At 39.5% G+C, this 24247-nt stretch overlaps 1 protein-coding gene across 1 annotated transcript; it reads right to left on the bottom strand.

The window, feature by feature from the left end:
• Nucleotides 1-104: 104 nt before the first annotated feature.
• LOC115687998 (probable serine/threonine-protein kinase At1g09600) lies at nt 105-23100 on the bottom strand. Its single transcript, XM_056316941.1, has 9 exons — nt 22661-23100; nt 6291-7065; nt 4514-4798; nt 3747-4064; nt 3051-3278; nt 2525-2625; nt 1934-2048; nt 1316-1777; nt 105-714 (listed from the first exon to the last, which is right to left on the bottom strand). The coding sequence occupies exons 2-9, from the start codon at nt 6732-6734 to the stop codon at nt 511-513; spliced, it is 2157 nt and encodes a 718-aa protein (XP_056172916.1). The 5' UTR covers nt 6735-7065; nt 22661-23100; the 3' UTR covers nt 105-510.
• Nucleotides 23101-24247: the final 1147 nt, after the last annotated feature.

Raw genomic sequence — 24247 nt, 5'->3', positions numbered from 1 at the left:
AAAACAAGGAAACACACAATACCATAAGCACTAATAATGTCATCTTCCTAATGAAGAACCATCGATGAGAACCCATTCAAACTCGCGTACAATAACGTCTCAAATTACCAGATTTCAGCCATTTTATTCGAATTATGTAGTAACCTTTCCATAATCAAGGGACAATCAATGAAGAGATAGAGATGGGTCATCACTGTACAGAGACTGCTTCCAACAATAAGAGCAAGCACTGACAATATACAGCCCTTTCCATTGTTGAAGCACCAAACAAGACCGCCACTTAATTTTACCAAATCAGATTGCTTCAGATTTGATACAGCACGAGGAGCGTCTTCAAGTGGTTAGAATAAGTACTTGGTGGCGTACAATCAATCGATGCTCCCACACAAAATGCTTGTGTAAATCATATCTTTTACCATTTCTGGATAGGAATTCTGCGCTTCCTACAGTCATCGTTGCCATCCCATGGGCGTCATTGCTTCAAGAGAAAAATGCAATTAGTCCTTATCATCACCTACCATTTGCCCAATAGAGAAGTGACTCCGTCTGCCCGTGATCAGCATACTCTCTCTTCGTCTTGACCTTATCGAGGCGAGCTTTCCGTACGGCATTTTGTATTTGCCGCTCGTGCTCCTTGAGCATTTCATCAAGGTTACCTCCCGAGGGAAGCAAAGGTCCAGAATAGTGGATTCGGCTCTTTTTGGGAGAATAATTCTGCAATCACAAGCAAGAGAAGATCAGCTTTTCAGATCATAGCTTGCGAATCACCACACCAAAGGCAAGAGAAAATTAGTTGATGTCGTTCTTTGACATTTGACATGAAACTATGAGGAAAATTATTCTACAAAACAATTTTTTTAATGATTTTTTAGATACTTTCGATTGATCTCAAAAATTATACGAGCAAAGACATTCAATACCAATTGTCATAGGACGTCATCCCAAGGGTAGCCTAAAAAGTTACCAAATATCAAGTTTGTTTTAATGTGCAAAAAAAATGAAGAAATAAACATGCGCCTAGCGGTTAGCACAACTCAATTTCCAATGACCACATGGATATGGTGACGTCCACTTTTTTTTCAACTCCATATACCATACCAATTTGTTCAAGCATTTTATTCATGCTAATAACGGAAAACAAATACAGAGAATGGCAAGAAACAGCATTACTAAAGCCATACATATAAAAGGAAAATGGTTGAGTCAGATTATTTCACCTTCAACTTAGTGAAAAGGGAACCAGAAAAAGGAAAAAAAAAAAACTTTCCTAGCAGAGACAAGGTTAAATAGCTTATTCAAGTAATAATGCAATTACCACAATGGACTCCCTCCGGGAGTGCTCTCCACCCTTCTTAAACAAAGATATCGGCCTATATAGCAAATGATGTGACCAGTCATGCTTTCGCGATGATTCACCACCATCTAGATGATTACACCTGGCAACAATAGCCTCGTCCCTCCATTGGGCGTTAGCACCTGTCTCCCTACTACAATCGAGATGCGTATCATCTCCTACCGCAACAGAATTAGAAAACCTGGATAACTGTGATGCTCTTCTATGTATGAAAGATCTCTGCCTTGTCAACTCGGCACCACCACTTGAAGAATCAAGTTCTTGGTCTGGCACAATCAAAGCCTCACCCTCATTTGCATTTGCAATTTGTGTTGATCCATCAAGACTGGGTTGTGCTGATTGTCTAGATATAGTGAAATTGTTCTGGGTCATTCCTCCTGGTTTCTCACTGGTACTTTGGGGATTCGATTGCCGTTGCCGCTTCTAAAGTATAAATAAATAAATAAAGAAATGCAGTCAAGCTATGAGAAAATGGGTCCCTCTCCAATATGCATGCATACGCAGACTTTGTGTAAGGCACTCACATCCAACCCTTGAACTTACATATATGTATGAGATATAATTACAAGGACAAGCTACCTGAACGGATGCCTTCAAATCAGCATTGGCATTTGACATAGGCACAACTTTAGGCTCTTTCGAACCCTTTATAATTGCTTCAAGAGCACGAGCTTTACCAGCAGTAGCTTTACCCCTGGAATAAAAATCAAACAATAGTAGCATTAGTAGCATGATGCTGAGTGTAAGAAACACGTCTCATAAAGCAACTCTAAGTGGCTACATAAGAAAGTTTTTCCTTCCCCATATTTGGAAAAAGGGAAAAGTAACTGCAATAACAATGGTCGTATTTTATTTTAAAGTAGAAAAGTGGAAACTTGATGAAACTTTTTGTTCGTACAAGGATGAATTAGTGGATAGTTCATTTGCAACAAGTAACTAACAAAAAGTCTTTTTTTATTGGTTTGTTATTTGGCTAGATTTTGACAAGTAAGACTTCAAACTTTCCATAGAGGTATTATTTCATTTGGGATTTTTTTTCGCCTAAACACCTGTGATAAGATTTTGCATTAGTGCTAAAGACTATTTTCTCTAATCAGCACAAACCCACAGCCACATTTATGGCGGAAAGTGGAGGTTTCTTTTAGTGAAACAACACAGAAGATGACTCACTTTCTGGCTTCCTCATCTCGAAGTCTGGCACCGTACTCCTTGCTTGATGGATACTTTGGCAAACTTGACGGATCACACGGAAGAGGATTGGATGTGAAGAACTGGGATAGCAAATCAAAATTTAGGATGTTAGCAGTTGTAACTAAAAGGAAAATAAAAGCAAAAGATCAGCTTGCAGTGTAATAGATAGAAAGATTACTTGCTAAAATTTGTTCACTGAGTAGTAAGTCAAAATTATATGCACAGGCCCACTTGATTCGATATCCTATTAAAAAGTTATCACCTTATTTCATGAAAAAGGTTGTAGTTTGAAGGTTAGTATTTCTGGCAATGCTATCATGTCATGTCAAATTAAATGATTGCACTATTTAATGTCTTCAAAGAAATTTGCTAAACTATCCAAAGTTGCAATAACAATAAGAAAATCGGCACACACAAAATGTAAAATATTGAAAAGGAGACACGCTAGGGAGGAAAAACCGTACATGACATCGAGAAAGCTGAAAAGAAAAAATTTAGGACCTACCTCATTTCGAAGGGCTGAAGAAGCCGTTCCACGGCGTTCTGGTTCAACTGTGAGAAGAACATCTAACAGGGCCAATGCGGATGAAGGAAAATCCTTAAATGTCTCCAGGAGACAGCGCTTGTAAGGTTGCTGAGGCTTGAAAATGGTTGCATGTGGCAATTTTGACTTCTTCCAATATTCTTCTGAAGGAGACCCACAAAGTTTGAAAATTTTGTGCAATTGCTCCACCTACAAATGTTTCACGATCAGAAATTAATTGATTAACCACATTAAACAACTATATATTATAGACTCGTAAGTATTTAAGTCATTGCATTTTGACTTTAGCTTAACACAACAAAACATATTAAAGGAGATATGACTAATCCACCTTTTACAGAAAATGCCTGCCAATATAAATGTATAAAAAAAAACCCTGATATAGAAGCTTTTAAAATCAAATTTTGTTGCCATTTTCTATAAAATTACTGCTGATTATAATTTATGTCATCCATAAGTAGACTAAGGAATGCTCTTCAAGACTCTTGGATCAGATTGTATTTAACCCAAAGTATAGACCCCAAGCTATTGTACACAAGGCAAAATTGCTTAAGTAAACATTAGGTAAATAATTTTCGAAACACTATACGTCTGAAACAATGTTTTTTCCAATGTGCCAATATTGAAAACAAATTAGGCACTAATAAGGAATGGCACCTCTGTTCTTCCAGGCATTATGGGCTTCCCAGCAAACAATTCAGCTAGGATGCAACCAGAACTCCACAAATCCACAGCAACTCCATAATCTGAAGAACCAAGCAACAGCTCAGGAGGTCGGTACCAGAGAGTGACTACGCGACTTGTTAGAGGCTGCTTTTGATTGGTCCGGAAAAAAGTTGCTAATCCAAAATCTCCAATCTTGAGATTGCCGTTATTGTCGACTAATAAGTTAGAGCCTTTTATGTCACGGTGTAGAACACCATGGCTGTGGCAGTATTCAAGTCCACAAAGTAGCTGTCGCATGTAACATTTGATCTAGGGGAAGAAATTAAGAAAGAAGTTGGTAAAAGAAAGTTTATATCATCTCTATAGTTTAATAAGAAATTACTGGAAGTAGAAAGTGGTGAATCACAATTACAGACAATGCTTAAGAATGAAGACCTTATATTGAAGAAAGAGTTTTGACCTAAAGTTAAATGTCCACATTCTCCATTTTATAATCAAGACTATATTGCAAACAGTAAATGAGAAGATGCAGCATCAAATGGTAAATGAGAATATTTAGGGAATGAAGATGGAAACTCAAGCATCAATTGCGAGAAAACCTAGGAAGCTACATAAACCTACAAACATTTGTTCTGCTGTCCAATTGACGCAGTAGTCTCTTACAACAACTCCACCTTATCCATACTCTACCTAACTTCTTGGTCACATGAATAACGTTTAATTCAACTAAGGAAATATTAAACACGAAAAGTGTGTACCTGAGGTTCGGTGAACTTTATACTAGGACTGGCAGCTAGGCCTGCAAGATCATGGTCCATATATTCAAACACAAGATACAGACTGCCAGAAACCCTTGAAGTTATCAAACCCTCCAGCTTCATGACATTTGGATGGTCAAGCTTCCGCATGATAATTATCTCCCTTGCCATGAATCGAACACTCTCTGGGTCCATATTAGCAAATCGAACCTTTTTCAAGGCTACAATTGTATCCGTTTCCAGGTCGCGTGCTCTATATACACTGCTGTAAGTACCTTGCCCAATCTGTATCATTGGGAAGGACTTTAGAATCAAGATTCTTTTCACAATTAGACAACAAAAACATCAAGTATCAATACTCGTGAATAATCTCTTAGCCATTAATATCTCCAAGAGAGATGAGATTATTTGCTCGAATGCACAAAAGGGAAAAATGTTCAAGTATCCAGAGTTAAACAAAATGTATTTAAGATGTCTACTAACTCTCCCTCAATTCATGGAAGGATTCTACTTTTTTACTGGAATGTCAAATCAACGAGTTATGTGCTTTAGAATTCTCTGAATGAGGATAGAATGGTATATTAAAAATTAAGGCTCTCTTAATCACAAAATTCATATAGTTCTTCCATAATTAACATCTCATAGAAACTATCCATATAGTAACAATGACCCTTCAATCACATAGGCCATTGACGATGTTTAATGGATCAATGGCTTATCAATGGAGTGGTATCTAACTGAACTGGCCAGTTCCAACCAAAACCTCACTCAAACATCATCTCACGTAGCATGCCAGCTTTTTTTTTTTTTATTGGTGTTGAGGATGTCGAGGCTCTTCGAGCACCCGAGTAATCCCCATCGGATGTGACAGGCCCTCCGTCACGTGCACACCAAGTAATTACCATAGACACATAAGTATGTGCTCCTAGGGTGACTCCAAGAGAATGCACAAGCATGGTGATTTGCTAGGAAGCACGGACGCTCTCCGAGGGCCTCCGTGTCGTGTCGAACGTGTCGGACACTGACACTCGTCCAACAATCTTTTTATTTATTTATTTATTTATTTGTGGATTTGAATCGAATTAATTTGATTGAAATAATCATAAAAATGATAATTTATTATGTATATATAAAAACATACATTAAATATACGTGTCCCAACATGTCGGATTTCTTTTATTTTTGAGAAATGACTTGTCGTGTCGTGTCATGTTGTATCGTGTCGTGTGTCGGTGCTACTTAGGTGATTTGAGCTCAAGCCTTATGTGAGAATGACGAACATGCTCCCCAGTTGAGCAACCCCTTGGGGTTCACGTAGCATGCCAGCTTAAAAAGGATTAATATGGTTGAAAGTTTTCTCTAGGAAACATGCAGTGATTACAAGTTTGAGACCAAATATGTCCATTCGACATAGTTTGGTCTTAGCGTACTATTTAACACTTGCAAGAATAAAAAATGTTTACGCCTCTCCAGCACTGAAAAATCACAAGTTTTTTCATTCTCCTAAAATTTGTCAAATAAAAAATTTGATTAGGTTGAGAGCTAACATGTGAGCCAAGTAGTTCAAACATGCTTATCAATTAAAGTCTAGCTAACATGGATCTATGCAGCCTCAAAGTTGTCGAGAATTAGGTAGTAGTTTATGTCCATAACTTAGCAACTAGTAAACAAAAAGATTCAATACTAGCTAGAGAACATAAACTTGGATTAAAAGAAATGTGCATCTTTTTCCTTTTATAGGATGATTCATCATAAAAGGTAAAGGCTGAGAAATGACCTTTTCCAGCTTCTCAAATGAATCGGCCCTTCGAGGCACCCATCCGTTAATAGCTTCTCCGGCCACTGCTGTCAGCCAAGAAGGCCATCCGGCTGCCACTTGTGCTCCGCTCTCGCCGAGGGGAAAGCTACCTACTTTACCCACTTTCGACTGTATTTGTGTGCGTCCCCCACTTGCAACGTCCATTGTCGCTCGTCTTTGAAGGGGTTTCGACGGTTTCTCATTGAAATCATCACCTTTCCTATCCTCCACTACAGTCTCGACCTCATGTGGGCTTGGTATCAGTCGATCTGCAACGTCGTTGCCTCCGCCATTGGCTGTAACCGCCAGTTCGTCTCTCCTTGAGGATGCACCAGACCTTTTTGGAGATTTGCTAACCTTCGAACCCCTGTCTCTAATCTTGTAATGGCCGGGAAGAATTCCTTTGGAGCAAATGCAACCCATTATCCCACTTCAAAGTTGCCCTTTTCGTCAAATCAAAGTACAGGTTCGGAGAGAAACCCCCCTTTTCCACAATTGAGACTGTCATTGATCAGCATTCCCAAAAGAAACCAAACGATGCTTATTTCCTGTCAATTTCTGTAACTTTCCTTCGGTGAATTGCTTCGATGTGACAACAAAAAATGCTTAATCCTAAGGCAAATATGAATTAGGAAAAATCCTGATCCAGAAAATCAACCCAAGTTTTGCCCCGTCCTTATTTGCAAGCCAAAATAATTTCGAGGTGGTAAATGACCGTCGCTCCTCTCCTCTTATGCTGAGAAATCCCCAACGCCTGAAAAGCTCACGAAGAAGGAAACTCTGAATCGGATGCCAAATCACAAATGCTAATAAACATGAAGAACCCAGATCGCGAAGTTGCATGAGCATTGCAATTACCTCGAACGAGAACAAGGATGGGAATCAAACGTCCGAGCTTCGAAGCTTTTTGATCGATGCCCACGGAGGAAAATCCGAAATGGGAAATATCTAGAAAACCAAAAAATGTCTTCTCCAAGTGGGTTTTGCTTCGGAATGTGAGGCGAGAGAGGCAAGTAAGGAGGGAGATAGCGAGAGAGAGAGAGGGAGAGAATTGCGGATCAAGCTTGGACCCTGAAATGGCGAAGGGCCGATGGATGTGAAAAACGGGGGTTAGGACAGAGTGTGTGTGTCTACCCACAAATCCAATGCACGGCCGTCTCCCTCTCCTCTCGGATATGCTTCAACGAAGCGATCAAGAAGATCTCTCTTTTTTACCAAATTTTTCCCTCCTGTATAGGAGAGAGAGACAGAGAGAGTGAGTGAAGAGCCACATTTGAGCAAGTTTTCCTTGCAAAAGAAGATCGCACAACTGAAGTGATGTTGTTGTTGTCCACAAACCACATCAGTGACATGATACCTTCGCCATTTTATGTAGCGGTTAAATTTAAAATCTTTTATATTTTTCATTGATTTATTATCTCGGCACATGAAAATTTTTCTTTATTTCACGTTAATCGTACGTATTCAGTTCGCGCATTTCATTTACGTCGTACGTTGTACAAGCTTATTACATATAAAAGGGAATTACATAGCACGAGGTATTTGTAAATTCATCATTTTCTTAGGAGATGTGACCAAGCAAAATTCATTGGACTTTGCGATTTGCTAGATGTCACACATTTACCCGAAATCCGAAACAGTTTAATTGGAAAACAGTGTCGGTTCAGCAGAAAAAGGAAAGAATGTGATTGGTTTTCGAAATTATTAAAGATTGTATCCTTTTTTATTGGAACCAACACGTGCGGAAAATTTTCAAAAAAATCATAAAATTATTGTATTTGTGCCAATTCAGTGCTAAACATTTCAATTTGGCCAATTTAGTTATAAACCTTTTGATAATTTACCAATTAAGACCTCTTAGATGACATCTTGACATAGATACCGGTTGTCTTACGTGGCACGGTTGGCACTGACTTAAACAATTTGTGTAATTTTTTTAAAATATTTTTGAATTTTTTATTCCTTTGCTTTTTTTTCTTTGTGGGCGGCAAGGACACTGGTCACGAAGGCCTCGCTAGATCTGCGCACGCGCCCCCGCCAGCCACTTGTGAAAAGGCCCTTGCCCAGATCTGGCGAGGCTTTCATAACCGGTGAGGGTCGTCGATGACCCTCGTCGACACAATGAAAAAAAAGTAAAGAGAAAAATAAAAAATTCAAAACAATAATAATTTTTTTATTTTTTAAAAAAATTATAAGAATTGTCACGTCAGCACCAGCCATTTCATGTAGGATGACCGAAATCAACTTTAGCGATTTCCAACCAAAATTTGCTAAAAGGACTCAATTAGCAAATTATTAAAAAATTTAGAATTGACTTGGCACAAATACAGTAAGTTTAGGATTTTTTTTGATAATTTTTCCTAAACTGTGAGTTTGCAAGGTAAAAAAAAAATTTAGCACAAGCTTGCAATTTAATAAATAATTAATGTACTTTAAGATTTTACTCACTCACCATCACCGTCCATACTGCTGCTTTTATTGATCCCCAAATTATGAGTAATTGGTTTTAGGGTGAGTTGAATCCCGACCCTTTGTTTAGAATCGAGAATCAAATCGATCGGTTCTGGAATCACCAATTCCTGAATGGCCAAAACTATGAATAGGACCATTTTATGCCATAGTAAAAAAAACCAGATTCATATAATCTATTGCACCATTTCACTATAAAAACATTCATTTGGTCAGGTAGTTATGCAGTTGTTTCTTCGTGTTGAAGACCACGGTTTGCTTCATGAAAGTTGCAAAATTTTAATCTAATAACTGGAATGGTTAAACCGATTCCTAGATAGAACTGACGGTCCGGCCTTGGTATTGAAACTGAACAAGTCTTGGGCTAGTTCTAGGTTCACGGGTCGGAAGCCGAACCAATTCTCCCTAAATTCGGCCTTCAATTAATTGGCTTAAGTCGGTTCGCTCCGATTCTCCGATTGAGCCGAACCGGTGCTGACCCCTACCCCAAATTGAGATGGAAAGAAGTTAATCCCTCATAACATTGCTCTAAAGTGTCAATGTCGATTTGTAAATTTGTAATATTGCTTGATCTAGGTGGTCGGACTGCACACTAGAGAGACATATGCATAGGTCTTCCGCCTTTGGTTGGATTTCACCTCTGTTTACTCAATTAATCTTTACAATTATACGCAAAGTGGTTGAAAGTTACATGAGTAAGTTTACCCTATGGATTTCGAACACAAAAAAAAAAAAAAAAAAAAAGTTCACCCTATGGATGGACATGTAGACTCACAAACGCCATTCATCGGAAATACAAGCTAATATCACGTCTAATAATTGAATTTTTTAGTGCAGTGACCGTTTATAATAAATATTCAGTATTTAAATATACAAAATTTACTAAAATTTAGGGACCGCTAACGGAGCTCCGCAAAATGAGGCGGATTCCATGGCCTTGGTCAAAGTTGTAACGGAAGGGAATGCAAATGCATTTTGCATGGTAAGAAAGAGCCACGTGTCCTTCATGCACTGCTCATAGCACCATGTGCTCTAAGAAAGAGCCATTTGTCATCCTCCATGCATGGCCCCCATCTTCACCTTGCTTATATAAAGGCCTTCCTTCTAATGCCCTCGTCCATCTTGAGCCTCTAACGTAACAGTAAACAAAGAGCTGAAAGAGCAGTTCTCATGGCTGATCTGACCGGAAGCCGCGTCGTCGTCGACTGCAACAACAGCTGCGGCTGCCCTCGTCCTTCCCCTGCCTCCGCCGCGTGCAGGTGAGGTGGTGGAGTCGACTTGAGGATTCCACGGCACCAGCAAACACGCGTCGGGAGCACAATTTGCTCGCGTTCCGCGTTAGCTACTTTGGTTTCTGGTGTTATCTAAGCGATTTCGACGCTGGTTGTTTTGTGACAGGTATGCGGCGGCAGGAGGGGAGGACCAGCAGAAGTGCTTGTCCGGGAACAACTGCGGCTTCAAACCCTGCGCTTGCGGGCCGTCGGTGGCTGCCGCTGAGAACGAGCGGTTCTACTGCCGGTGCGGGCCGACATGCACATGCAGCACCACTTGTGGTGCTTGAAGAAGCGATGTTTGAAGTATGATGAGGATCGATGATGCGTTGGCTTTGGCAAAAATAATTATAACCTTACTTAATGTTGAGAATGTTTAAGAATATGTCGACATTTGGCCTTATAGTAATGAATATGTCGGCATAGTTATATAGTTAAGCTCTTTTAAGTACAAGTAATTTGAGACTATCAATGTAGTAGAATTCCAAAATTATAAAATAAATATTTTTAAGTTAGAAAAGTGTCGTCTTAAGCATATATTATATGATACTGTGCTCGACATCTTGTAACATGGCACTGGAGTGACTTTTGTATATGTGAGATTGCGAAAGGGACTTTATAACCCAATTATATCGTGATAATATGTTAAAAAATGACGGATGTCGAGGGTTTAAGCTAAGAAATCAAATACATTCGCGCGTGCATTCTTTTTTTATTTATAAGATGTTTAATTTGATTAATAAAAGAATTTAAATTGCACGCAAAAACACAGTAATGAAGATATCTTATAAATAAAAATCACGGGGAAAGCATAGCGCGCTTTTCTATTTATTGATGGCTATTTTTCAGACTACTTGTTATTAATTGGACAGCCAAAATTATGCTGAATTTTTTTAGTAGTAACTCACGAAAACAAATATCGTATATAACTAATGAAAAGTAGCTCAAGCAGGAGGACCTTTCCTTCGTCCAAGGGTAGATTTGTAATTCGTGATATAAGCAGTGGAATTTTAAACCAGAAAAAATTGTAGAATAGTATTATATTGGTAGATTAGGTTTATACTAAATGGCATAATTGTCATTGTATTGTTTTTAGCCCTAAACCCTATGTATATATATTGTAAATTGTTTCATCAATGAAAGCAACATTTTGCCCAAACTCTACATGGTATCAGAGCGGTGATCCTCGAAGCTCGTCTCTCACGTCCCTTAAGCAATATCTAGTCCTCCTCTGATACGGTCAGATTGATTCCCCGGCGTGGTTTGATTTCTCAGTGTCGTCGCTGCTTCCGTCCAGCGGTCTGGTTTTGCTTTCTCGTTGAAATTCTCAAGATCTTGTTTGCCGGTGTTGATCTCTGCCTCCTGCGAACCTGTCTGCGATTTGCTGCATCCTCGCTCAGTCGCCATGGTAGACAATTCTCAAACCTCTTCAGCCATCGCTCCCGCACATGAGCAGCTGAATAGCCCTTATTTTATGCATCCTTCTGATAACCCTGGATCTAATCTCGTCGGCATGGTCCTCACGGGTGATAATTACAACAATTGATCTCATGCCATGGAGATTGCTCTTTCCGCCAAGAACAAGATGGTATTTGTTACCGGAGAAATTAAAAAACAAGCCGCAGCCGATCCTACCTATGCGTCATGGATTCGTGTTAACAATATGATTCTATCCTGGATTCTTAATTCCATCCATCCAGATTTGGTGCCAACGATTCTCTACACAGAATCAGTTGCGAATGTCTAGGCCGATCTCCGCGAACGTTTTTCGCCATCGAATGGTCCTAGGGTTTTTCATCTTGAGCAAAAGATATGCACCCTTGCACAAGATGACGATGCCGTGACCAAGTACTACAACAACTTGCGAAGTTGCTGGGATGAATTGAATAATTTGGATCCGTTACCGCAATGCTCTTGTTCAGCTCATTCTATCATTACCAAACAACAAGAGAATCGGCGATTGTTTCAATTTCTCATGGGTCTCAATCTGAGGTACGCTAATGTTATTAGTCAGATATTACTAATCGATCCATTACCTAGTGTTGCACGCGCATATGTACTAGTTCTTCAGGATGAGTCGCACCGCCATATCCAATTGGATCGCCCATCGTCCGATCAGACCAACACTTTGCTTAGCACTCACGGCAACCATACTCTGCGGCCATACGCGGATTCCTTATCCCACGGACAGCCCGGCTCTCTTGGCGCTCCCGTTTCGTCCACCAACCTGGCTAAACGGACGAACACGTCCCGCGGTCGAGAAAGATGCGCCCACTGTGGCATCCCGGGACATACACGGGATGTGTGTTTTCGACTTCATGGCTTCCCTCCCAACCACAAGCAACGCCGTGGACAGCCATCTACCTCTTCTCGGCCCACAGACAACAAGTCCAACAATACTTCCGATGCGGGACCTCCTCCGTTCACAAATGATCAATATATGCAACTGATGCGTTTGCTGCAAGAGGTAAACATCCCAAAAGCGAACCTCTCAGGTAATGTTCTTGGCTTATTTTCGAGTTCATTTAATTCTAATACTTGGGTTATTGACACTGGCGCCACCAACCACATCACATTTGAACCCCATCACCTTACAAACCCGACTCATTATCCCTCTCCACATCCCACCATTGGGATTCCAAATGGTGTTGGTGTCCCTGTGACATCACACGGTTCGGCCCCTCTTACCCCAACTATCTCCCTTGACAATGTCCTTTGCGCTCCCTCTTTCAAATATAACTTATTATCAATCTCCAAGCTCACTCAAACTTTAAATTGGTCAGTCACCTTTTTTCCTAAACATTGTCTTTTTCAGGACCTCTTGACGAAGAAGATCATTGGTCGGGGCCATGAGCGTGGTGGTCTCTATTATCTGGAGATTCCTACCGAACCTGCCAGCCTCTATACTGCAACTTCTTCACCTCAACTTTGGCACACCCGCTTAGGACATCCATCTGAGTCAGTTTTATCCACTTTGCAGCAAACTTTATGTTTTAGTCTAGCAAAACGATTGAGTCCATGTGATGCTTGTCATTTATCTAAACAAACGCGTCTGTCTTTTGCGTCTAGCACTATTACTACTTTACGTCCCTTTGAGCTTATTCATGTTGACATTTGGGGACCTTATTCTTATTTTACGCATCAGACATGTCGTTATTTTTTTATCTATTGTTGATGACTATTCACGCTATACTTGGATTTTTTTGCTTACTTTTAAGTCTGATGCAATTAATTCTCTGATTCGCTTCTTTGCTTTTGTTGAGACTCAATTTCAAACCAAAGTCTAAAATGTTCAATCTGATAACGGGACCGAATTCCTTTCCTCTCGATTGCAAGAGTTTTTTCGCGCCCATGGTGTTCACCACCAGCGCAGTTGCCCTTACACTCCTCAACAAAATGGAGTTGTTAAGCGCAAACATCATCACCTGCTCAATGTTGCTCGTGCGTTACGTTTTCATTCTGGCATGCCTCTTCATTTTTGGGGTGATTGTGTCTTAACTGCTACTCATCTCATTAATAGACTACCTAGTCCTCTCCTACACAATAAAACCCCATATGACCTTCTCTATGGCAAACCACCTTCCTATTCTCATCTTCGTGTCTTTGGCTCATTGTGTTACGCTTCTACCGGCCATCTTCACTCCGATAAATTTGGCCCCCGATCTCGCCGATGTGTTCTAATTGGTTATCCCACAAACCACAAAGGTTACTGTCTTTATGATCTCCAAGACCAAATAATTTTTACCAGTCGCGACGTCGTTTTCTATGAACAAGATTTTCCTTTTCGTCAAACAATCGACCATACCACATAAGAACATACTCCGGTAATTCCGTTACCCATACCCGATCATGGTGAAACCTCCCCTCCTCCCTCCACCCCGGTACTTGCACCGACCCCACCTCCTCAGCCCCCTGTACCCACAGCCGCACCATCACCCATTGCACCCGAAGACGTGCCTCGGCCACGCCGTCCACCTGGATACCTTTGAGACTACCACTGCGCTATTGTGGTCTCCGATCAATCCTCTTCGGACTCTAAGGTAACTGAATCAAGTAATCTTTACCCCTTATCCAACTGTTTATCGTACTCGCGTTTTTCACCCACTCACCGTGTTTTTTTTAGCCTCTATATCCTTAAAGCAAGAACCTGAAACTTATGACGCTGCGTGTCAATCTCCTAAGTGGCGGGAGGCAATGTCTTCTGAGATACAGGCCCTTGAACAGAATGACACTTGGGAAATTATTCCTCTTCCTCCTGACAAACAACCCATTGGATGTAAATGGGTTTACCGAATCAAATATAAGTCTGACGGCACCATTGAGCGCTACAAAGCTCGTCTCGTTGCAAAGGGTTACACTCAAACAGAGGGGATTGATTATCATGACACCTTTGCGCCTGTTGCTAAAATGGTAACCGTTCGCACTTTATTAGCTCTTGCTGCAATTCGTCATTGGCCTCTCTACCAATTAGATGTCAATAATGCTTTTCTGCATGGTGATCTTGACGAAGAGGTCTACATGAGGTTTCCACCGGGTTTTCATACTAAGGGGGAGAATTTAGTCTGTCGGCTTAAAAAATCACTATATATGGCCTTAAACAGGCATCGAGGCAATGGTTTGTTAAATTCTCTTCTGCACTGCTTGATGTTGGTTTTCAACAGTCCAAGGCGGACTATTCACTTTTTACATTGGTCTGTCGCTCTCTCTTGACCATTGTCCTTGTTTATGTTGATGATTTGGTTGTCACGGGTGATGATGAAATTATGATTCAACTTCTCAAGCGATTCCTTGACACACAATTTCGCATTAAGGACTTGGGTACTCTTAAATACTTCTTGGGCATTGAAGTTTCTCATTCCAAGTCTGGGATTTTCTTGTCACAAAGGAAATACACTCTTGATATTTTGTCTGACGTTGGTCTTCTTGGAGGACGTCCTGTTGATACTCCGATGGAACCCAATATACAATTTTCAGATTCCTCTCCAACTCTCAAGGATCCAGGTTCATATCGACGACTTATTGGTAGATTATTATATCTTACAGTAACTCGTCCAAATTTACTCTTTGCAGTGCAACATCTTAGTCAATTTATGCACTCTCCTAATGAAGACCATTGGAATGCCGCACTTCGCATTGTGCGGTATCTCAAGCATGATCCCGGCACTGGTTTGTTTTTCCCATCCAATTCTACTCTCCAACTTAATGGTTATACTGATTCCGATTGGGCATCTTGTTCTACATCTCGACGTTCTGTTTCGCTACTTGCATGTTTCTTGGTTCTTGTCCCATCTCATGGCGTTCCAAGAAACAAACCACTATTGCCCGTTCCTCGGCGAAGGCTGAATATCGTGCTATGGCGTCCGCCGCTTGCGAAATCACATGGCTTCGCACGCTTCTCTCGGATCTCCACGTCAACACTACCACTGCTGATCTTTTTTGTGATAATAAAGCGGCCATCCACATTGCCACTAATCCCGTCTTCCACGAACGCACCAAACACATCGAGATTGACTGTCACTTGGTTCGTGAAAAAATTCAAGATGGCACTTTGCGCACTCTTCATATTCCCGGTCACTCCCAACTAGCGGACTTGTTCACGAAACCGGTCACACGTGATTTATTTTGTACTTTTAAGAACAAGTTGTTGACATGTTTACATTCACCAACTTGAGGGGGAGTATTGGTAGATTAGGTTTATACTAAAGGGCATAATTGTCATTGTATTGTTTTTAGCCCTAAACCCTATGTATATATATTGTAAATTGTTTCATCAATGAAAGCAACGTTTTGCCCAAACTCTACATACTATGATGTAAATGTCTAGTACCCTAATTTTACAAGATTTTCTGCATATAAGCCAAAACAAATTCTAATTTGTTGAATGTCAATCGGAATTAAAGCCACATATTCAATACTGGCAAAAATTGCGAGAGGGGTAAGAGCCAATACGACATGTTAGTTAATCGTGTATCTTCAAGCAGCGCTCTTATCTATCTATCTATATTATATAGAAAGCAAAATTTTCAAATTTGATGTCCGTGAATTTTGGTCCATGTGTAATGTTGTCCATGTACAATTAATTTATTCAATGTAATCCATGAATTATTGGTAAATATCCAATCTAGTCTCTAAATTATATGAAAATATTTAATGTCGTATTTAACTTAATTCGATTTGATGAAATCCGCTGGTGTGTAACCCGTTAAAAATGGTGGAAAAAAATAAGTTACGTAATCCACATTATCGCACGATGGACATATTAACGCCCTAATTCTTTCTTCTTCTCTAAATTAGATAGATAAAAGGATAGACATATTGACTCGTCAATTTTAAAAATTCAACTCAACATATAATAATCTACGTTATCAAATAATTTCTGATTTGTCATTCGAGTAAAACAGAAGGACTGCATGGACACACAGTTCAGGGACCATGTTAAACGAATTAAATGTTTACGGACCATATTTTACATTGAATAGAATTTTAGGGATTATTTGTATCATGTCACCGATGAAAAGACAAAAGTAACCCGTTTTTTCATTGATTAATACGTCACTAAAAAATGAGAAAAGAGTGAAAATGCAGTGCATGGCGGCGACCCACTCAATTTTCCCGCTCCACGTCGGTATGGTTATTTACTTACCTCCCTCTAGATCTGTCAAAATTGGTCATAAATCCATTGATTAACCCATATTTAATAAGATGAGTCATTATATGGGTTATCCATGTTTAGTAAATTGGTTATGGGTTGAGAATGACAAAATCCAAAAAATATAAATGTCAAATGGGTTCACAGTTTCTCAAAACCAATCCACTTTTGTAACTCTCTCTGAACTCTCTATGAGAAAATAATGGACTCAATGAATTATTCCAAGTTCAAAGAAATTTTGGTAGACCCGCAAGATGGGCTTGACTTCACCCTTATTAAAATATGAAGACGGCTTTTTTTCCCAATTATTTTTTATTTTTATTAATCTTCTAAGCTTCGTCTATTAATTATTGGCATATATCTTTGTGGGTTGCATTTGGCATTGTTAGTTTTACGCAATATTCGAATCTTAATACAAGCTAATATAACGTCTAATAATTGAAAGTTTTAGTGCAGTGAGCGTTTGTAATTAAAACTCAGTACTTAAATGTACAAAACTTACTAAAATTTAGGGACTGCTGACGGAGCTCCGCAAAATGAGGCGGATTCCATGGCCTTGGTCAAAGTTGTAACGGAAGGGAATGCAAGTTCATTTTGCGTGGTAAGAAAGAGCCACGTGTCCTTCATGCACTGCTCATAGCACCATGTGCTCTAAGAAAGAGCCATTTGTCATCCTCCATGCATGGCCCCCATCTTCACCTTGCTTATATAAAGGCCTTCCTTCTGATGCCCTCGTCCATCATTAGCCTCTAACGTAACAGTAACAGTAAACAAAGAGCGGAAAGAGCAGTTCTCATGGCTGATCTGACCGGAAGCCGTGTCGTCGTCGACTGCAACAACAGCTGCGGCCGCCCTCGTCCTTCCCCTGGCTCCGCCGCGTACAGGTGAGGTGGTGGAGTCGACTCGAGGATTCCACGGCACCAGCAAACACACGTCGGGAGCACATTTTGGTCGCGTTCGACGTTAGCTACTCTGGTTTCTGGTGTTATCTAAGCGATTTCGACGCTGGTTGTTTTGTGACAGGTGTGCGGCGGCAAGAGGGGAGGACCAGCAGAAGTGCTTGTCCGGGAACAACTGCGGCTTCAAACCTTGCGCTTGCGGGCCGCCAGTGGCTGCAGCCGAGAACGAGCGGTTCTACTGCCGGTGCGGGCCGGTATGCACGTGCAGCACCACTTGTGGTGCTTGAAGAAGCGATGTTTGAAGTATGATGAGGATCGATGATGCGTTTGCTTTGGCAAAAATAACTATAACCTTACTTAATGTTGAGAATGCTTAAGAATATTTCGACATTTGACCTTATAGTAAAGAATATGTCGGGCATAGTTATATAGTTAAGCTCTTTTAAATGCAAGTAATTTGAGACTATCAATGTAGTAGAATTCCAAAATTATAAAATAAATATTTTAAATTAGAAAAGTGTCGTCTAAAGCATATATTATATGATACTGTGGTCGACGTCTTGTAGCATGGCACTGGAGTCACTTTTGTATATGTGAGATTGCGAAAGGGACTTTATAACCCAACTATGTTGTGATAATATGTTGAAAAATGACGGATGTGGACGGTTTTAGCAATGAAATCAAATACATTTCGTGCGTGCATTCTTTTTTTATTTATAAGATGTTTAATTTGATTAATAAAAGAATTTAAATCGCATGCGAAAACACAGTAATGAAGATATCTTATAAATAAAAATCATGGGGAAAGCATACCGCGCTTTTCTCTTTATTGATGGCTATTTTTCTGACTATTTGTTATTAATTGGACAAGCAAAATTATGCTGAATTTTTTTAGTTGTAACTTACGAAAATAAATATCGTATATAACTTAAAATAGCTCAAGCCGGAGGACTTTTCCCTCGTCCAAGGGTGGATTTGTAATTCGTGATATAAGCAGCGGCATTTTAAACCGGAAAAAATTGTAGAATAGTACTATAATGTAAATCTCGAGTACCCTAATTTTACAAGATTTTCTGCATATAAGCCAAAACAAATTCTAATTTGTTGAATGTCAGTCGGAATTAAGGCCATGTATTCAATGCTGGCAAAAATTGAGAGAGGGATAAGAGCCAATACGACATGTTAGTTAATCGCGTCATCTTCAAGCAATGTTCTTATCTGTCTATCAATATTATATAGAAAGCAAAATTTTCAAATTTGATGTCTGTGAATTGTGGTCCATGTAATGTTGTCCCTAAACTGCCAATTTGTTCAATGTGATCCATAAATTATTGGTAAATGTCCAATTTAGTCCATACATTATAAGAAAATGTTTAATGTCGTCTTTAATCTAATTCAATTTGATGAAGTCCTTTGGTGTGTAATCCGTTAAAAATGTTGGAAAAAAATAAGTTACGTAATCCATGTTATCGCACAATGGACATATTAACGCTCTAATTCTTTCTCCTTCTCTAAAGCAGATAAATAAAACGAAAGATATATTGACTCGTCAATTTTAAAAATTCAACTCAACATATAATAATCTACGTTATCAAATAACGTCTAATTTGTCGTTCAAGTAAAACGGAAGGACTACATGGACCAACAGTTTTGGGACCTTGTTGAACAAATTAAAAGTTTAGGGACTACATTTTACATTGAACCTAAATTTAGGGATTATTTGTATTATGTCACTGATGAAAAGACAAAAGTAACCCATTTTTTCATTAATTAATATGTTGCTAAAAAATGAGAAAAGAGTGAAAATGTGGTGCATGGTGGCGACCAACTCAATTTTCCCGCTCCACGTCGATATGGTTACTTACTTACCTCCCACTAGATCTGTCAAAATTGATTATAAATCCATTTATTAACCCATATTTAATAAGTTGAGTCATTATATGGTTAGCCGTGTTTAATAAATGGGTTATGGGTTTAGAATGACAAAACCCGAAAAATATAAATGTTAAATGGGCTCACAGTTTCTCAAAACCAACACACTTTTGTGACTCTCTCTTCACTCTTTATGAGAAGATAATGGACTCATTGGATTGTTCCGACTTCAAAGAAATTTTGGTGGACCCGCAAGATCAGCTAAACTTCACCCTTATTAAAATATGAAGACGGCTTTTTTTCCCAATTATTTATTTTTTTTATTAATCTTGTAAGTTTCGTCTATTAATTGTTAGAGAATATCTTTCTGGGTTGCATTTGGCATTGTTAGTTTTACGTAATATTCTAAACTCAGTTCTTGTCATTGCAATCCATGATTAGCATAAATAATCTTCTTTGATATCTTACATTTCATTTAATCAAAATTTCAATTCCTCCATATTATTTATTGCTATAATTTTATAAATTCACTACCAAGTACTAACGTTCTCTTATTCTTCATTGTGACTAAATACAAAAATTGAAAATTCTATGCCATGTTGAAAAACAATTCTTTAGCATCGTACAGTCTAAATAACGATTTCATCCATGTAACACGTACACATGAAGAGCTTAAAGTGGGTTAACCAAGTGAATACATATTTTCATAGGTTGGATTAAATATGAAAGTATTTTAGTAAATGGGTTGGGTCCAATATGCGTTAGATACGAGTCATTAAATTTATATAGCATATAAATGAGTTAATTTTGGTCAAACCATTTTCGACTCATCCATTTGACGGCCTTACCTCCCACTTCCCCTCTTCTCTACATCTTCTCTTCCACTTACCATCATCATCTACATAACTTTGTTCCAATCTCTGTGCTTGCTTCGCAATGTCAAGAGACCCAATAGCAATCCAAACTATCAACACCGCAAAAATAATCAGGCATGTCCGAAGCGGATGCATCGGGGCTAGTGTTGGGTGCTCATTTTTTGACAGGGCCATTAAGGGCCTGTTTGGTAACGTGCTAAACAGTGAAAATTTCTGTTCTTTTGTTCCCAGAAATAGTTTGGGAACAGAAATGCGTTTGGTAAATTTTTTGTTCCCGGGCACATTTTTGCAAAAATTTGTGCCCAGAAACAGTTTTGGAAGAGAAACAAGAAGTAAAAAAAAGTTGACTCTTATTTCTCGGCATAATTTTGAGAATCAGTTTTTTTTTCTTTTTCTTCTTTTTGTGTTGCTCTTCTTGGGTTGTGGTCGGTCGCCGGCGACCGGCCACAGCCCAAGGCCGGCGAGGGCGTCACGGCCCTCGACCGCCGCCGGCGGAGGCGAGGGTCCTCCCTGCCGGCGAGAGCGAGGGTTGGACCCTCGCCGCCTGGGCGAGGCGGCTCGCCGTTGATCATGGCGAGGCTCGGCCTCGCCAGATCTGGGCGAGGCCGACCTCGCCATGACCGATGGCGAGCCGCCTCGCCCAGGTAGCAAGGGTCCAGCCCTCGCCCTCGCCGGCAAAGGGGATCCTCGCCTCCGCCGACGGCCGACGAGGGCCATGACGCCCTCGCCGACCCTGGGCTGTGGCCGGTCGCCGGCCCTGGGCAACCGGCCATGGCCTGAGTAGAAAGAAAAAAAAATATTAAACAATTCAAAATATTATTAATAAAAAGAAATTTTATGTAGTTACCAAACACATTTCTGTTCTTTTTTATTCTAGGAATAGAAATTTTGGACAGTTACCAAACGCCTTCAAATGCTCAGAAATTATTTTCGGGCACAGAATCAAAAAGAATCATTTCTGAGTAGAAATAGTTCCCGGGTACATAATGGTTGTTATGCGCATCCTAATCATATCACTAACCGAAGAAGCCTGTGTGTTCCATGGGCCTTCCTACTAGTATCTCCAAAGAGAGTTGCAAAGCCCATTGGGCAAAGATGTAAATCGAAAGATAGAAAAGGTCCCGGAAATTTCTTAAATCAAAAAGGCTTAAGAAGAGCGAAATTTGCTTTTTGAAGTTGACGACGGAGCTTGAATAGGGACGTTTTACAGCTCGAGGTTCACATAAAGTTCAGTGAAAGGCTCTCGGGGCGTGACATCCGGGCTTCAATCGCGCAGATTTATTGCAATGTGTACTTAAGACATGATGAACCTTGGGAGCGTGCTGATCAACCGGAGAACATTCAAAAGCGTGCTCAAACTTCCTTAGTCTTTGCTTGGACGTTGCAATCAAATTTGGCAGGAAAAGCTTGCGGAACTTCTCAATATGGAACAGCACTTCCCATGGACGTCATCCACAATCTCAATATTACTTGAAGAGTAAACGTGGGACAAGAGAGCCGGACTACTATGTATTGACATTTCGATTGTAGTCCTTGAAAAAAGTGTGGTTTTGGACCTCTAGTCCATTAAAATCTATAGAGTAAAACTCCGATGTGATTCTATTATAATTAAAGTTAGAAATGATAGAGTAATCGTCCTTGTGTACACTATGTGGCACTTCACTTTAATTGTCACGTGGCAAGATGCATGTCATGGTTTTACAACACGGATTATGTTCAAGCGGTAAGCTTTTAACTCAATGACTTCTCATCTCCTTTTTTCTATCTCTTATTATGTTTAAATTTTTAGAAAATGGATAAAATGAAAACATATTAAGATTTTATTCATACTTGAGAGGCAACTTGAAAACAAATATATAAAAAAGTATGGGTAAGGGCAGAGTCGGTGAGCTTTAGTTTTTGCAACACCACAGCCAAGCAAAAAAACTTTTTCAATGGAACTTTTTGTCTACAATTCAAATATTTAGTTTAAATTTGAAAAAAATAGATAAAGAGAGAACAATTTTTAATCTATGGCCTATCAATTTCTGTAACTTTTCTTCGGTGAATTGCCTCAATGCGAAAACAAAAAATGCTTTATCCTATGGCAAAAATAAATTATGAGAAAACCCCGATCCAGAAAATCAACCAAAGTTTGCCCTGCCAAAATAATTTCGAGGGGGTAAATGACCGTCAGCACTTTCCTCTTATGCTGAGAAATCCCCAATGCCCTGAAAAGCTCATGAAGAAGAAACCTCTGAATCAGATGCCAAATCGCAAATGCTAATAAACATGAGGAACCCAGATCACGAAATTGCATGAGCATTGCAATGACCTCGAAAACAAGAACAGGGGTGGGAATCAAACGTACGAGCTTCGAAGCTTTTTGATCGATGCCCACGGAGGAAAATCCCAAATGGGAAATATCTAGAAAACCAAAAAATGTCTTCTCCAAGTGGGTTTTGCTTCGGAATGTGAGGCGAGAGAGGCAAGTAAGGAGGGAGATAGCGAGAGAAAGAGAGGGAGAGAATTGCGGATCAAGCTTGGACCCTGAAATGGCGAAGGGCCGATGGATGTGAAAAACGGGGGTCAGGAGAGAGTGTGCGTGTGTCAACTCACGAATCCAAATCCAATACACCGCCTTCTCTCTCTCCTCTCGGATACGCTTCGACGAAGCGATCCGGAAGATCTCTCTTTTTTACCAAATTTTCCCTCCTGTATAGGAGAGAGAGAGAGAGAGAGTGAGTGAAGAGCTACATTTGAGCAAGTTTCCCTTGCAAAAGGAAATCGCACAACTGAAGTGATGTTGTTGTCCACAAACCACATCAGCGACATGATACAGTTGTCATTTTATGTGGCGGTTAAATTTCAATTCTTATACATTTTTTATTGGCTTATTATCTCGGCACACGAAAATTCTTCTTTATTTCACGTTAATCGTACGTATTCAGTTCACGCATTTCGTTTACCTCGTACGTTGTACAAGCTTATTGCATAAAAAAAGGGAATTATACAGCACAAGGTATTTGTAAATTCATCATTTTCTTAGGAGATATGGCCAAGCAAAATTCGTTGGACTTTGCAATTCGCTAGATGTCACACATTTACCCGAAATCCGAAACAGTTTAATTGGAAAACATGGTCGGTTCTGCAGAAAAAGGAAAGAATGTGATTGGTTTTCGAAATTATTAAAGATTGTGTCCCTTCTTATTGGAACCAACACGTGGGAAAAATTTTCAAAAAATCATAAAACTATTGCATTTGTGTCAATTCAGTGCTAAACATTTCAATTTGGTCAATTTGATTAATTTGGTCATAAACCTTTTGACAATTTACCAATTAAGTCCTCTTAGAGGACATCCTAACATAGATACCGGTTGCCCTACATGGCACAGTTGGTGCTGACTTAAACAATTTGTGTAATTTTTTTAAAATATTTTTGAATTTTTTATTCCTTTGCCTTTTTTTCTTTGTGGGTGGCGAGGACACTGGTCGCAAAGGCCTCACTAAATTTGTGCACGCGGGCCCGCCAGCCACACGTGAAAAGGCCCTCGCCCAGATCTAGCAAGGCCTTCATAACTGGTGAGGGTAGCCGATGACCCTCGTCGGCACAATGAAAAAAAAGTAAAGAGAAAAATAAAAATTCAAAACAATAATAATATTTTTATTTTTTAAAAAAATTTTAAGAATTGTCACGTCAGCACCAACCATTTCATGTAGAATGACCGAAATCAACTTTAGTGATTTCCAATCAAAATTGGCTAAAAGGACTCAATTAGCAAATTATTAAAAAATTTAGAATTGAATTGGCACAGATACAATAAGTTTAGGACTTTTTTTGAAAATTTTTCCTAAACTGTGAGTGTGCAAGGTAAAAAAAAAATTTAGCACAAGCTTGCAATTTAATCAATAATTAATGTAC

This window comes from Syzygium oleosum, unplaced genomic scaffold, assembly GCF_021117445.2.
Source record: "Syzygium oleosum isolate NSW1041296 unplaced genomic scaffold, Sole_v2.1 Sole_v2.13, whole genome shotgun sequence".
Taxonomy (NCBI): domain Eukaryota; kingdom Viridiplantae; phylum Streptophyta; class Magnoliopsida; order Myrtales; family Myrtaceae; genus Syzygium; species Syzygium oleosum.
Note: the sequence above shows the minus strand (reverse complement) of the source record. Positions and strands in the feature narration are given on the sequence as shown.

Bases quoted from the DNA above. Each gene is read 5' to 3' on its own strand.
- LOC115687998 (XM_056316941.1), bottom strand. From the start codon at position 6,734: ATGGGTTGCATTTGCTCCAAAGGAATTCTTCCCGGCCATTACAAGATT. The intron at 4,065-4,513 runs GTACACACTTTT...TTCTTCCCCTAG, and splicing joins TAAAGTTCACCGAACCTCAG to ATCAAATGTTACATGCGACA. The intron at 715-1,315 runs GTAATTGCATTA...TTGTGATTGCAG, and splicing joins CCCGGAGGGAGTCCATTGTG to AATTATTCTCCCAAAAAGAG.